This window comes from Schistocerca gregaria, chromosome 2 (assembly GCF_023897955.1).
Source record: "Schistocerca gregaria isolate iqSchGreg1 chromosome 2, iqSchGreg1.2, whole genome shotgun sequence".
NCBI classification, from domain to species: domain Eukaryota; kingdom Metazoa; phylum Arthropoda; class Insecta; order Orthoptera; family Acrididae; genus Schistocerca; species Schistocerca gregaria.
The window spans coordinates 302,006,891-302,023,680 of record NC_064921.1 but is presented as its reverse complement, the minus strand read 5'-3'; the positions used below and the strand labels follow the sequence as shown (position 1 = coordinate 302,023,680).

Below are 16,790 nucleotides of genomic sequence, written 5' to 3'. Positions count from 1 at the left end.
TAATTCCGAAATATATTCAACAACGCGCGAGAGCAAGACGTCGCCGTGGTATCAGCTATTTACTTCACATAATTTCCTGCACAGACACAAGGCAGATGAAGCGTTTTCACATGCAATAGCGGTATGCATCACACATTTCCTCCGTCACACCGTAGACACATCTCAATTTCAATGGCCAGTAACAAGAACCTATACATGCCCTCACAGCAGAAAAGCACCAAAACACAACAGTGCATCACCGTGATACCAAACCCGAGGTCCCATCAAGTCACTGCCGGGATATCTCACTGACCCTGCCCATAGCATGCAGGCGTTGTACCACAGGCCTCACGGTAAACGTCAATAAGCCACCTCCGACCCTGCAAATATCCAGTCCACTGAAGGCAGAGATCGTGACCCTATAATCGATGGCAGCAATGCCGTTCTAAGTGCAAGAACACTGCCGCCAGCCGCGCTACGGCTCAGTCTTCGTGGTTTTTATGTCATCTTTTATGATGTTTTTCTTTCGTGTCCTTTAAATCTTGCATATCTGAGTTTTTGGTTTTCACAGTTTGGTATAGTAGCTCAGCGTAGGACCACACTCGGTTATTTAGTATATCCATTTTTCATTGTACTTCTAGATATCCTCATGACGCCCTACCTGTGGGAAATGCTTCAAAGATGGTTTTTAATATTAATTATTACAATATATTCAAAGAGTGTTGCACTTGTTTTTAAATAATAATTCATTAGATATCCACTTAATGTTACACAATTTCTGTAGTGTTTCTTATTTGTGTATAAGATTGTTCAGTACAAGAAATTAATCAACAGGCACCAGTACAAGAAGACGACTTTTCATCTATGTATGTTCATAGCCAACTTTGTCCACTTAACTTTCACTTTTCCTTTCAGAATTCTATTTACAGTCATATTTGGCTAAGTTTATGAAGATCATGAGTTTCCTGTAACCTTATCTCTATTACATCAGCTACAATGTGACACAGATGTAAAATGTGATTGATTCATCTTGTTGCATAAAATTTTCAAACCGCACTCTGTAATGACTTGATAGTTCACAATTCCAATCCATGCTGCATCTTCGTGAAGTGTAAACACACCAAGAGAATAATCCAGATAGTACAACGCCAAGCAGTGGATCAGCAGTCTCAAAACTTAGTCCAGTTCAGTTCAGTGCAAAGTTAAATTACAAAAGTATAGTGTAAGTGAGGTTTTGCTGTAGGGTGCCACATATATGGCACTTTCCTTTATAAAAGAACTTTGATAGTTAATGATCTTCTGTTTCTGAGACAGTTACTCCTTCGGTTCCTCTCATCCTATTCTGCAGCAACTCTCTTGACCCAAACTCCTTAGTAGCTTACCTCTAATTCCTGATAGCTTTGTGGCCTCCAGTCTTTCAACAATTATCACGTATCCATCTTTCTTGTATGTTACATGCCATAAACAAACATTTTTCATACCTGTATTTGATTATAGACTTATTTTGAAACTTCATTTCCTTATAAAGACTTCATTAGTCATAAGTGTCAAACACTTGAAAATGTCTTTTATTAAAAAAATATATGAATTTTAATGTTATAAATTATTTTTTGATGCTTATTTCAGAGGCAGGCAATGTTCATGCAAAATCTGACTCTCCAAGTCCATCTGACCAAAAACAAGGAGCTGCTTGGGAAACACTTGTATTATTTGCTGTGAACTTCACCAAACTTAATGTCCATATGAACATGGGGAATGTAATGGGCAATGTAATGTAAGAAATTAAAATGATGTGAAAGTAGCATAACTGAAGTACTATTCCAGTACCATTAGTAAATAATCCTGTAATATATATATATTATAAAAACATATTAATTTGTATACCCTAATACAGTTGTTTAAGACTGAAAAATATTTTTACAGGTGGCTAACCAAAGATTTTAAATCAGAGGGACGTCTGTCAATTGGAAGTAATGGGCATAAAAATATGTATATTGGGTTTGGACTTGGCGGTTCCAGTCTGGATGCCAAAGGAGGAATTGTAGGTGGTACAATAGAGCTGAGTAAAATTGATACATACAGTGAGTATTTGTTTTATTAGGAAACTGTAACTATGTGCTAAGAATTGTTGACAATTTGTAGCAATTATTTACTATATCCCTATGAAAATATTGACAAGAAAAGAAAACGCTACAGACCAGCCTTAAGTTTCAGTGCAAAGAAGGTATATTCCTGGTTTGAGATCAGTAATGAAGTGATTAAGACTCAAGTGTCAATTGCATTGCTTATTTATTTCATTCTCAAGATCCATTCTCCTTGGAAATGAAAACACATTTCCAAGAGGTCACGTGCAAATGGTAAACATAAGTAAGAACAGTCAGGAACAAATGGGGCCAACAAAAACCCTAGGAACTCCAGAGCCTATCATTTGTCAGGGTCTGGTAGAGTTTTGACATTTTAATAAAAGAGATACAAGGACCTGTCCATTCATTATTAGGAACTCTGAAAGCTGCATAAATTACGACCACCCTCATTGGCGTGACATCTTGAGTCGCTGAATACGGCACTTCATCCCACCCTTCAACTGTCATTCTGCTGCTGCAGAAAACATTCTCAAACATGCCCCACAACTTTCAGCAACAACATTGGCTGGCAGTCTTATCAACATTTTATGGCTGAAGCAATGCTTTAAATAGCATGAAACCGAGAAAAGCACCCGGAGCTGATAGCGCCCCTTGTGGAGATCACTCAAAGAGATGGCTTACCTCTGAAAATTATACTCTTTTTCCCCATTTCTTCAAATGTGCAAATCCAACGGTATCAGCTGACTTGAAGAACCCAGAATTTTTTTTAAAACGTGACCGAACAATCTGTGACCTATCATTGCTCTCCATGACTGGAAATTTTTTTTTCCAGGAATTTGTTCAGTTACGTCCATACTTTTTCCAAATGTATACTTCCAAAATCTCAGTGCAGATTTCACACTTCCAGAGATACTATTGATATGATCTGTGTGTGACAACTGCAGGGACCAACAAAAGCCTTTAATATTATCATTCTATAAACCAAAAAAGGCCTTTGACATGGTGCCTACATGAGCTGTGTGGAATGTCTTAAAACGTTTCCACTGTGTGTTGAACTGATTCAGGTTCTCCATGATGACATGTCTGGACAAGTGCTACATCAAAATGGAACATATGATAATTTCCCCATTACTAATGGGCTCTAATGAGGATGTGTCCTTGCACCAACTTTGTTTGCCCTGTACCTTCCAGCCATATTTTGACACTCTGTAAACAACACATGTTGGATAGAGGATTATTTAAGCAGTGCAGCCTTTATTCTAAAAAGTTCATAAAGTCTCACCCAGGCAAGTGCATTGCAATATGCAGACGATGCTTCTCCAGCTCATACACCTGCAGAGCTGCAACCATCTGTAAATTGTGTCTCTTGTAAATATGAGTAATTTGGCCTAACTATCAGTATCCCAGTAACCTAGGTACTTGACCAACAAACTCCTGTAACTGCTGTTTTCAGTATCTCTATTTCCAACAGTCCATTGAAACAAGGAGATCATTTTCTGTACCTAAGAATTATCTTAAGAACTAATTGCTAATTTGGAGAATAGAGTACACACTGTCCATGTTACTTTTGGAAGTATCATGCATTGGGTCTTCCTGGAAGAAAAAAACAGACACTATGTACCAAGCTGATAGTGTATTGAGTAGTTGTTGTTTCTGCCCTGCTCTATGGTTAAGAAACCAGGACCCTGTATTGCTTTGATGTTAAGAAACTAGAGGGCTTCAGCCACCTGAAATGTGGATACATAATGAACATCAAATGGAATGACTTCATATCAAACTTAACTATTCTTGAGAAGACCACCCACCAAATAACAGAAGCATCGAGTCATTGATAGGCACACACAAAATAGAATGAAAATTTGCTATATTATGGAAGAAATCCTTTGTCGAGTGAGAGAGCGCACGGATGCACACGTGTGTGTGTGTGTGTGTGTGTGTGTGTGTGTGTGTGTGTGTGTTCCGAGAGCCATCAAATTTTATTTATCTTTTGGTGTGTGCCTTTTGACAACTCAGTAGTGTTTGGTGAGTGATCTCCTGTACTCTTAAATTATTTACATTCTCCAGAATGAAATTTTCACTGTACGGTGGAGTGTGCGCTGATATGAAACTTCCTGGCAGGTTCGAACTGTGTGCCAGACTGAGACTCAAACTCGCGAACTTTGCCTTTCGCGGGTAAGTGCTCTACCATCTGAGCTACCTAGGCATGACTCATGACCTGTCCTCACTGCTTTACTGCCAGTAACTCATCTCCTACCTTCCAAACTTCACAGAAGCTCTCCTATGAAGTGGTGGAAGTAAAGCTGTGAGGACAGGTCGTGAGTCATGCTTGGGTAGCTCTGATGGTAGAGCACTTGCCTGGGAAAGGCAAAGGTCCCGAATTTGAGTCTCAGCCCGGCACACAGCTTTAATTTGCCAGGAAGTATCGTATCAGTGCACACTCCACTGATAGTGAAAATTTCATTCTGGAAAACATCCCCCAGGCTGTGGCGAATCCATGACTCCTCACTATCCTTTCTTTCAGTAGTGCTAGTTCTGCAAGGTTCACAGGAGAGCTTCTGTGAAGTTTGGAAGGCAGGAGACAAGGTACTGGTGGAAGTAATGCTGTGATGATGGTTGTATGTCGTGCTTGGGTAGCTCAGATGGTAGAGCACTTGCCCACGATAGGCAAAGGTCCCGGTCCCGGGTTCGAGTATTGGTCCGGCACACAGTTTTAATCTGCAGGAAGTTTCATATTTACATTCTGCCAGAATTTTCCTTACTAGTTTCATGAGAAGGCAGAGATGAACAACAAATTGGTTAGTTTGATTACCTTATGTCCTGCTGCTTTAAGAGAAAAATTTTGTTTTACTGAAATACAAGTGAAGTGTATGATCTGTATTTATCATAAAATGTTTTTTGCATTCAGTAATTAAAAATGAAGAGATATTTTGTATCTTCAAAGTTGATTGCAGTAATTCAGAAACCTTTAGTGGTATAAATGTACAGAGAAATATAGTATAATTCAGAAATACAGATCGAGCTGTTTGAAATTCTCTTGTCCCCATTACTGGCAGTGTCGTTCCAAACTTGTCATCTCTGCCTACATTACATGTAATCTAAGTGGCTACATATTTCATGGCATGATTGGTCGGCTGTGCCATCAAAGACATCTCTACACCTGAACAGGGAGGCAACAAAGGAAATACTAGAGAAAAATGAAAACTCGCATTAAATATCAGCTGACAATCACGAAAATAATATATGATTGCAAGAAATTACACATAAACGGGAATTATTTCCAATCTACACTAGGTACAGGACAATTTAAAATTCTTATTGTGATGTTGCATGACATTTAGAAGTTGCTGAGTAAAAAGTATTTTGAATAAGAATCTATAAGCAGCAACACATTTTCCTTTTAGTAAAACATAGCCAGGTTAAAATTTGTCGTCATATTGTTCAGTTTCTGTGCTGTGACGTGGATGCAAATTTCACTCATAACTCAAAAACATTCCTATATGGTTATGGAAAATTCTAAATCATATGCTGTACTAACAATGGAATTAGTAAAAGAAAGTCACACAGTGAATAGGCACATAAACGATGAGTTTTATAGCTTTATAACTTGTGTTCTTCTTCAAGGTACACAGATAACATGTATACACAAACACTCGAACTTAAATTTCATTCTGTATCCCTATCTCCTGCCATAACACCCTCACCCTTGTTATTTTCATCTCTTCTTCAAAGTGGACACCACAGTCATAAATTTGTTGAATTTTTCCTCAGACACTGTAATATTTATTAAGATCGCGTCTAGTCGTACGAGTTTCAAGTTATATAACCATTTCCAAGTGTTTATCAACAACATCAGTAAGTATGTTGGTAAATAATAACTCGTAAATTCATAACAATAATGGAAATTCTGGGATGGCACAGCACGTAAAAGAAGTGGAATGCAACCACTCACCTGTAGCAGACAAATTTGTGGAGCATAAAAACATACTACAAGGAAAAAATGTTGACACTAGCTTTCAGTTACACGCCCTTTTTTGAGTAAAATTAGACACAGACACTCAAATGCACACTTGCATATGTTTGTATGTTCGTTAATGTTTGTTGAGTAAGTACTCTTGTCTTACCATCCATCCCAAACAATTTTGGCACTTTAATAAGTGTGTATCAGTCTGTCGAGTTGTACATCTTAAAACTAACAAATGTCATGATGACCACCTTACCTCTTGTTTGCATTTTGGTTTTGATCTACTTTATAATTGTGAATAACTAGTCTGCTCATGATCATCTTTTTCTGAATCCTGCTTGGTTCCCTCCCTGTTGCTGATGTATGTGACTGTATTCTGGTAAAGTGTAAATAATTTAGAAGTAAAAGTAACAATTGACAAAACAGTAGAGGCATGGTCTTATTAATAGAAAACTTCACTAGCTCCTGTCGAGCTGGATTATGCATTCATGCCAATCCCATGCGCTACTCCCCCCCCCCCCCCCCCCACACACACACACACACACACACACACACACACACACACACACACCCGCAAGCAGGCGCGCGCACATGTGGCTACATTGTGCCAGCTGAATACACTGTGCAGTGACTGAGTTCTGCAGCTTGATTGGGTGAGGGATTGTGTCACATACAGTGGGCAGTGAAAGAAAGGAGTCTGTGAGAGGGAGGGAGGATTAAGGAAGGATAGCTAAAATGACATAGAGGGACAACAGGTGCTTGGGATAGGAGTGCTGAAGGGATAAGAATGTGACACAGAAACTGGCACCAGAGAGTTCGTGCAAAGCATGGTGGCAATGATGTGCTGAAATTTTGAATCACTCTATACTTCTTCTTTGAAGTAGATGCTACTTTTGCACAAACATGAAATCAGTAAAATTCTTTGTTAAATTAGCTTTCAGAACTGTTCATACTTATTTGCAATTATTTGTCAACAGTACACATAAGAGAAGATCCAGGAACAGAACCAGACCACACAATAGGCCTGAAGCTGTTTGCACTGGAACTGCGTCTAGATTATATGGGAACTGGTATTCTCATGTCGAGAGTGAGCTCTCTTACAGTATCATTGCGGGATGAATGGAAACTGAACCACAGCAGAAAAACAGAGGCATTTAGTCCAACACGCAGGTATTCATTATAATCTGTCTGATTTATTACACATTAGAACAAGTTAGATTCTTATTACATACTGATGTATTGGTATTTTATGAGAGGACTATTTCATATTTCATGATATTTTTTATGTTTTATGAGAGTACTGTTTCATATTTTATACATAAAAGATCATCATAGCTTGTAGCGAATTTACATTTTATGCAGCATACTCACATTTTGTAGAGGAAGAGACTATATTAATCTCAAAGCTATCAGCTGTGTGTCTGTTCTTATTTCTCCCATTGATCATTGCCAACACTCAATTAAAAGCTTAAAGGCAAATAAAGATTAATGAATGAGTTACAGTCCCAGATGTATGAAACAATAGCAGAAGCAAAATAAAGTTTTGAAAGTTAAGCATAAAGTCAATATAATGCAGAATCATTACCATAATACACTGCAGAAAAACAACTATTGTTACCATAAGATGTGGCCAAAGGAAATGTTTAAAGTAGGTCATTCTTTTATAAAAGCACAAGTTGCTGTGACTGGATTAATATTTCTTCTCATACTGATGCATTGCAAATGTTAAGATTCTTGATAAAGATGTTTGTGGCTGTAGGCAGCTCACAAGACAAATTTGACATCATCTAACATAGAAATAAGTGACAGACTTGGCTTCCTATGGCTGATCACTGCCAATTACTTCCCAAAGACTTTCTAGCCAAAGTTATATTACAATAAACAAAGATAGCACACTTTGTCAGTGCACAAAGTTTGTAATATAACTTTACAGCAAATCTGAGTTTACGGTTATAAGGAAAGTACTAATTAGAGCATATATATATATATATATATATATATATATATATATATATATATATATATATATATATATATATTCTTAAGCATAATTTTTGGTAATGAAGTTTTGTGATTTGGGTAATGTTAAATATGTAACTATCTGACTGTTGCTGACTAAAGAAACAAATCCAGGTTCACCGGATACTTAACATTTTCTTAAGTTAAGAATGAAAGGAATGGACTTACGCAATATAATAGGAAAAAGATAAATAAAATTTCAAATAATAGTCGCTAAACAATATAATAATTCAAACAGCTTCTATAATGAACAAAGAGATGCAATTTTCAAAGAACATTGTCTAAATATGAATGGTATCAAATGATTCATGAAACACAGATGTATCATCGTCTACTGTTGAACAGACGACTCTATAGTACAGATTCATTTAAATGACAGTGTGATACCACATTGAATAGCGCAGGTGGAGGAGCACTCGGAACGAGAGGATATTTCGCGAATGCCTGCCCTTTCCTCTGACTTAATCCTATCAGTCATGCGTGGAATATATTGGGGAGATGTATTGCAGCATGTCTACATGCACCAATGCCCATCCAGCAGTTGTCAGCCACACTGGTGGAGGAATGGAATGCCCTACCATCTTTTGGTCAGCAAGAATGCAAATTTCAGAGCGTGTGTTACCGTCCGTGGTGATACACCCTATTAAGAACCCATGTCCTATCTTTTGTAATTTCCAATGGATCCTTCATGCAGTGATTTCATTAATAATTATTATCTTTGAATAAAAGTGTAATTCCTGTTTGTCTCATTGCTTATTTTCTTCAGTTACCTGCTTTACTGTATCAGTTCTTTCTAAGCATGGTCCAGGTTTCATAGAAGTATGCACTTGGCTGTGACACATCATGCGAAAGCTACTGTCATCCTTAAGTTTTGTGCATGGAGCATACTACTACTACTACTACTACTACTACTACTACTACTACTACTACTAGCCATTTTTTGGACTTACTCTCTGGAGCACCTTTCATGACAGAAAGAGAGAACAGGTTACTCCCATTTTCAAAGAAAGTGCATGTTTATTTATCTAAATCCATCACTAAAGCTCTAAGTGTATATCACTGAATTAGTTTGGTTAGGAATTGTGAAATTGAGTTCATGCTTAAATTTGATGAGTTTCCATGAGACTAAATGTCACTTTTGTCAGAATCAGCCGTACTTTTGGAGCATTTGTCATGTAAAAACTACATTTCTATCTTCCCAACACCCAGAAGCTAACATGTAATGACATTTGAATTGTTGCAATATTTTGTGACTTCAAGAGGCTTTTGATGTGGCTTCAATCAATTGTTTGGCAATGAAAAGAGATGCTTACAGAAAATTGTGCCCAGCTCATAATTTCACCTTGGATTCTGTCTAGGCAAGAGCTCATCTGGACTGTCGTCATCAGAAACAAAGATTGGCTGAGCTTCAGAGAAATGTTAGGATTTCTGTCAGTGACTCTCAAGGAGAAGATAGTGCTGTGTTTGTATGGTAGTGGTCACCTAAAGGTTTCAAAATAGAAGGATAGTGATTCATGTGAATGCTGAAAATGCAAGTATTTGTGGAGTGCTTTAATTCTTTATATGTAATATCAGTGACACATCACTACAGTCAGCGATCAGACTATTAAAATTAAAAACAGTACAAAGTTAGTTGCATTGTGAATCTTGTAATTATAAGAGCCATATTTGTCCAAGGCTTAGCATTGGCTGCATCATGTTTAATACATTGGTTTTGACAGCTATTTTTGTTCCACTACTAATATCCACTGCCTGCATCTGCAACAAATCTGAAGTCTGTCCTGTGGTTCAGTTACAGTTGCTGCAACAATAACAATTTTATTGTCATTAGATCATTACAGCAATAGAAAATGCCACGTACAAGCTACAGCTGTTTATTCAAAAGAACAATACACCACTTACTAACATTTATTTATTTAAATATAACAACAACATGAATATCATGTAGCTAGCTCTGAGTATTACTAAATTTCACAGCTAAATCATTCATAATATTGAACTGTTTGAATTTGTGGACATACGTTAAGAGAAACAAAGCTACACCTTTCATTTTATATTGTCCAAATTTCAGCCACATTTCGTTGTATACTTCTTTGCTATTATCCATTCTGCATTTAGAATACCAGAAGAGAATCAGCAGCCTTTCTTTTCCTGAAAAACTCAGACCACCTTTTTTTGTGCAAAATAAATAAAATAAAAGCACATAATTGTAGTTCCTTTGCTTTTGTGAAAGCTGTGGATCACTAGCTTGGGGCTTCTTTTGAACTACACTTTCATAAAAAATTGGTACAATTTCTCCAGTTATAACTTGAACCGTGGAGATACTAAAAGGTATCAGATAGATTATATAATGGTAAGACAGAGATTTAGGAACCAGGTTTTAAATTGTAAGACATTTCCAGGGGCAGATGTGGACTCTGACCACAATCTATTGGTTATGACCTGTAGATTAAAACTGAAGAAACTGCAAAAAGGTGGGATTTTAAGGAGATATGACCTGGAAAAACTGAAAGAACAGAGTTTCAGAGAGAGCGTAAGGGAACAATTGACAGGAATGTGGGACACAAATACAGTAGATGAAGAATGGGTAGCTTTGAGGGATGAAGTAGTGAAGGCAGCAGATAATCAAGTAGGTAAAAAGACGAGGGCTACTAGAAATCCTTGGGTAACAGAAGAAATATTGAATTTAATTGATGAAAGGAGAAAATAGAAAAATGCAGTAAATGAAGTAGGCAAAAAGGAATACAAACGTCTCAAAAATGAGATCGACAGGAAGTGCAAAATGGCTAAGCAGGGATAGCTAGAGGACAAATGTAAGGATGTAGAGGCTTATCTCACTAGGGGAAAGATAGATACTGCCTACAGGAAAATTAAAGAGACCTTTGGAGAAAAGAGAACCACTTGTATGAACATCAAGAGCTCAGATGGAAACCCAGTTCTAAGCAAAGAAGGGAAAGCAGAAAGGTGGAAGGAGTATATAGAGGGTCTATACGAGGGCGATGTACTTGAGGACAATATTATGGAAATGGAAGAGGATGTGGATGAAGATGAAATGGGAGATACGATACTGCGTGAAGAGTTTGACAGAGCACTGAAAGACCTGAGTCAAAACGGGGCCCCCAGAGTAGACAACATTCCATTGGAATTACTGACGGCCTAGAGAGAGCCAGTCCTGACAAATCTCTACCATCTGGTGAACAAGATGTATGAAACAGGCGAAATACCCGCAGACTTCAAGAAGAATATAAGAATTCCAATCCCAAAGAACACAGGTGTTGACAGATGTGAAAATTACCGAACAATCAGTTTAATAAGCCACAGCTGCAAAATACTAACACGAATTCTTTACAGACGAATGGAAAAACTAGTAGAAACCGACCTCGGGGAAGATCAGTTTGGATTCCGTAGAAATGTTGGAACACGTGAGGCAATACTGACCTTACGCCTTATCTTAGAAGAAAGATTAAAGAAAGGCAAACCTACGTTTCTAGCATTTGTAGACTTAGAGAAAGCTTATGACAATGTTGACTGGAATACTCTCTTTCAAATTCTAAAGGTGGCAGGGGTAAAATACAGGGAGCAAAAGGCTATTTACAATTTGTACAGAAATCAGGTGGTAGTTATAAGAGTTGAGGGGCATGAAAGGGAAGCAGTGGTTGGGAAAGGAGTGAGACAGGGTTGTAGTCTCTCCCTGATGTTATTCAATCTGTATATTGAGCAAGCAGTAAAGGAAACAAAAGAAAAATTCGGGGTAGGTATTAAAATCCAAGGAGAAGAAATAAAAATTTTGAGGTTCGCCGATGACATCGTAATTCTGTCAGAGACAGCAAAGGACTTGGAAGAGCAGTTGAATGGAATGGATAGTGTCTTGAAAGAAGGATATAAGATGAACATCAACAAAAGCGAAACGAGGATAATGGAATGTAGTTGAATTAAGTCGGGTGCTGCCGTGGGAATTAGATTAGGAAATGAGACACTTAAAGTAGTAAAGGAGTTTTGCTATTTGGGGAGTAAAATAACTGAACGTGGTCGAAGTAGAGAGGATATAAAACGTAGACTGGCAATGGCAAGGAAAGCGTTTCTGAAGAGAAATTTGTTAGCATCGAGTATAGATTTAAGTGTCAGGAAGTCATTTCTGAAAGTATTTGTATAGAGTGTAGCCATGTATGGAAGTGAAATATGGACGATAAATAGTTTGGACAAGAAGAGAATAGAAGCTTTCGAAATGTGGTGCTACAGAAGAATGCTGAAGATTAGATGGGTAGATCACGTAACTAATGAGGAAGTATTGAATAGGATTGGGGAGAAGAGAAGTTTGTGGCACAACTTGACCGGAAGAAGGGATCGGTTGGTAGGACATGTTCTGAGGCATCAAGTGATCACCAATTTAGTATTGGAGGGCAGTGTGGAGGGTAAAAATCATAGAGGGAGACCAAGAGATGAATATACTAAGCAGATTCAGAAGGATGTAGGCTGCAGTAGGTACTGGGAGATGAAGAAGCTTGCACAGGATAGAGTAGCATGGAGAGCTGCATCAAACCAGTCTCAGGACTGAAGACCACAACAACAACAACAACAACAACAACAACTTCTTCAGAGAGAGAGAGAGAGAGAGAGAGAGAGAGAGAGAGAGAGAGAGAGAGAGAGAGTTCGTGGTATTTACAGAACAGTGTAGATATTAACAGAGGCCATCATATTTGTTGGAGTAAATACAGCACTCCTGCCCTATTATGATAAAAGGTAATTTTCAGTGGAATTTTGAAACACAGACTGTGTAGTCTTTAATGTACTAATAGATATTACATTACATAAAATGACATTGTTGCCGTTACCATGTTTTGCAGACCTGCAATGATTTTCATGCATGGGGATCTCGGTTGGGATCAGCTGCAGCTCATGATTTCCAAGTCCACAACAGCAGACTTGCTCAAGATGTTCTATAAACTAGAAGAATTCTTTTCACAACAGTTCAAGAGCAGTAAACGGGTGTTCTCAAGCCTGCAGCCTCGGAACACAAGAGCCAGCAGCTTTAAGCGAAAGCAGCAACAACCTCTTCAGCCGGCAAGTGCTAGCAAGAGGAGAGCCACAGCCATACCTGAAGGTATTCACAGTTTCCTGGTGCATGTCTTCAGGTCGCTCGGTAAGTGCATGTTGGCTTTTGGGTAGCCCCTTCTAATAGCATGTAGCAAAAGCGTAACTTTTAGTTTGGTGGTTTTCGCTTTACAAACAGTAATTCATAATAACTTTTTCAGTAATCAGTGATGGAAATGTAGCAACATTAGTAAGAATGTAGTTGTAGTTCAGTTTTGCTAACACATTGTAAAGCATAGTCAAGTAGTATTATTTTCAAAAAATTAAAATGTGGATACATTTTCTGTCAAAAGAACGGAAAATAAGATCATGAAAGTTTCATGTCTCATCAATAATGAGATTATCAAAGCCAGAGCACTAGTTCAATTTGAGACAGTTGAAGAAAAGAGTAGTGTGTGAGTCTTTTGGAGAAGGCAACCCAGCATTCGTATGAAGTATTTCAGAAATTATAGAAACTAAAATCATTAAAGCTGTGGGCTTTTATTCCCATCAGTCTTCTGACTGGTTTGACGTGGTCTGCTATGAATTCCTCTTCCATGCCAATTTCAGTGCAACACACTTAACATTCTCAATTACATGCTATATATCTACCACTACAGTTTATGTCCTCTGCAGCTCCATCCAGTACCATGGAAGTTATGTCTTAACACATGTCCTGTCATACTTCCGTCCTAGTTGGTACTTCCACATATTCCTTTGCTCACCAGTTTTGTAGAGAACCTCTTCATTTCCTGACTTATCAGTCCATTTAATTTTTAGGCTCCATCTGTAACATAACCTCTCATACATTTCCGATCTCTCTTTCTTTCCCCTTAGGCCATGATTTCCTACAGGGTGTACGTAAAGTCCGGGAACACTTTCAATTTGCACAGGAAACAAACATTCTGCAGATATCATACATATGCCATTTTGAAGAGAAACTCTTAAAGTCCCCCGTCATGTATACTGCCGCAGCGTAGTTGGGTAATTTGCCGAAAGTCAGCGCTAGTCGCAAACATGGTGAATTCAGGTGTGGAGTGAGCTTTCTTTGTGTTGGAGTTCGACAAAAACAAGTGTGCCACAGCTGTTCAGCAGATCTTTAGAACCAAGTACACTAAGAAGCCAGCAACAAGGAAGGCCATTTACCACTGGCAGAACAAATTCATTATGACGGGTTGCATGAGCCTGGCAAAGAGAAGCGGACATCCCAAGGTGAGTGAAGTTAATGTGGAACACATACAAGAGACATTCATAAGGAGCCCAAAGAAATCAATGTGTCATGCATCCTGGGAACTCAAAATGGCTCCAGTGACAACGTGGAAAGTCCTGCGACAGAAGCTGTCTATGAAACCATTCAAATTGGAGCTAGTGCAGAAGCTCAATGGCGATGACAAAGACAGGCATTTTGAGTCTTGTTTGCAGTTGCAAAAGAATGCATTGAATTTGAAGGTAATTCCCCAAAGGTATGCTTTTTGTGCCTTGTCACATCAAAAAATGTACGGGCCATTCTTCTTCGCGAGAACACCGTCACTGGATATTCCTACTTGGACATGTTGCAGCAATGGCTGCTGCCGCAAATGCAGTTGGACCCTCTGTTCATCTTTCAGCAGGATGGGGCCCACCACATTTTCATCGTGAAGTTCGTGGGTATCTGAACATAGAGCTGCTGCATTGATGGATCGGCCTTGCTACAGAAGGGGACAGCTGTTTCATGAAATGGTCTCCCCAATCACCAAATCTCACTCCATTTGACTTTTTTCTGTGGGAACACATTAAACATCTGGTGTATGTACCACCTCTACCGCGTGATGTAGCAGAGCTCTGAGAGAGAATATGGGAAGCGACTGCCACAGTCGACGATGTCGTGCTGGGACTGATATGGCAAGAATTCAATTACTGTATTGACGTCTTCTAGGTTACTCACGGTTCACATAGCGAACGTTTGAAAAAAAAAAAAAAATTAAAAAAATATTTTAGAGTTTCTTTTCAAAGTGCTATATGTATGACATCTGTAAAATGTTTGGTTCTTGTGCTATAAATAATTGAAAGTGTTCACGGACTTTGCATACACCATGTGTAATGCTGTACTCGAGGCATACATTGTCAGAAATTTATTTTGCAAATTGTGGCCTGCATATATTTCTAAAACCCTATCGTGGAAAATGGTACCATTTGCAGTGTAGGGGGAACAAAAATTCGATTTTCAGTATTTTGCTTAATTGTTGGCCAAATGCCTCCTAACTCCCTCTCCCCCCCCCCCCCTCTCCCGTATGCCCCCACCCCCCTCCTTCAAACACATGCACACCACATAACCATGAAAGGAAAGTAGTTTATCGCTTACTACATTTTTGCTGTTCATGCATAACATAATTTATTATTTCTTTACTACTAACACTATTCCCAACACCAGTGTACAGACAGGATCCACACATACCACTGAATGTATCTGCAAAATAATATCATTGTATGACACATAGTTCAGAAGATATGACCTCATAAACATTGAGGTGCCTGAAAAACTTGATTTTGCTTAAAATGGAGCACATATTACCCTGTTTATATTCATCTAGTGTTTTTATTATGTGAGAACTTACAGACTTACAATAGACTTTAAGCATAATTTCAAACCTTTCCTAAACTTCCAGGGTATTTTCTGTTGCTTGTTGAAGGTCATCTTTTGTACACAATCGACACCAAAGCATGTGCTGGACTGTCTGTTCTTCTCCACAGTCACACCAAGTATCATTTTGATCAGTGTATCCCATTTTGACAGGTTAACTTCTGATCTTCTAACTCCAGATCTCAGTCTATTCAAGGACTTCCAAGTTGTCCATTCCCTGTCATAGCCTGGAGGTAAAGCTTCAACAACTCTTTCTAACCAGGGGGAAGGTAGGTCATAGCCCTTCATAGTTGTAACCTGGTTTTTTCAGCAGTGGTTCTAAGTTCCTTTGATGTCCTGAGGAAACTTTTCCTTGACTTCAGTTGTTGCGGATGCGGTTCATGTCCATACAGAGGATGGGTAATTTCCTGTTCCACTGCCTTTCTTTCCTTGTTTGCAGCTATTTCTCTTCGAACAGGTGGTGGTGCTATTCCTGCTAGGTGGTACAGCCATTCGACTGGAGTGCATTTCAAGCAACCTGCTGTAATTGTGCAGGTTTCATTGAGAGCTATGTCCACCTGTTTGACATGAGTTGAATTGTACCAAACAGGACAGGCATACTCTGCCACAGAACAGCATAGTGCCATTGCAGATGTTTGAATTGTTTCAGGTTGACTACCCCACTGTGATATGGCCAGTTTCCATAGCAGATGGTTCCTCGTGGAGACTTTAGACTTGCATTTCATGCAGTGCTTTTTGAAAGTGAGAGATCTATGAAGTGTCACTCCTAGGAATTTTGGAGTCTTGTAGTCTCCAGTTCAAACCCCAACTATACTATTTTCAACTTGTGAGTGGCTTCCTTGTTTCTCAAATGAAAAGCACACACTTTGGTCTTTGAAGGGTTTGGTTTAAGCTGGTTTGTGTTTTAGTATCTGGATAGATCTTCAAGGGCATTCATGAGGCTGTTCTCCACTGATTCAAAATCTGTGCACTGGGTGGCTAGAGCGAGGTCGTCAGCATATAAGAAGCTACTGGTATTTGGGGATATAGGTTAGTCGTTTGCGTATGTATTAAACAT

The 16,790-nt window shown here is 38.6% G+C and overlaps 1 protein-coding gene across 12 annotated transcripts in view; it reads left to right on the top strand.

Moving 5' to 3' along the window:
• The window catches only part of LOC126336925 (transmembrane protein KIAA1109 homolog), a 468,521-nt gene that overhangs the window by 418,097 nt on the left and 33,634 nt on the right, over nucleotides 1–16,790 (top strand). For 11 of the 12 annotated variants that reach the window (XM_050001082.1, XM_050001080.1, XM_050001090.1 and 8 more), the window contains 4 exons: nucleotides 1,606–1,753; nucleotides 1,903–2,060; nucleotides 7,002–7,194; nucleotides 12,888–13,183. In XM_050001082.1, coding sequence (XP_049857039.1) covers nucleotides 1,606–1,753; nucleotides 1,903–2,060; nucleotides 7,002–7,194; nucleotides 12,888–13,183 — 795 coding nt within the window. The remainder of the gene's footprint in view (nucleotides 1–1,605; nucleotides 1,754–1,902; nucleotides 2,061–7,001; nucleotides 7,195–12,887; nucleotides 13,184–16,790) is intronic. The other variant, XM_050001084.1, reaches the window with a different exon arrangement.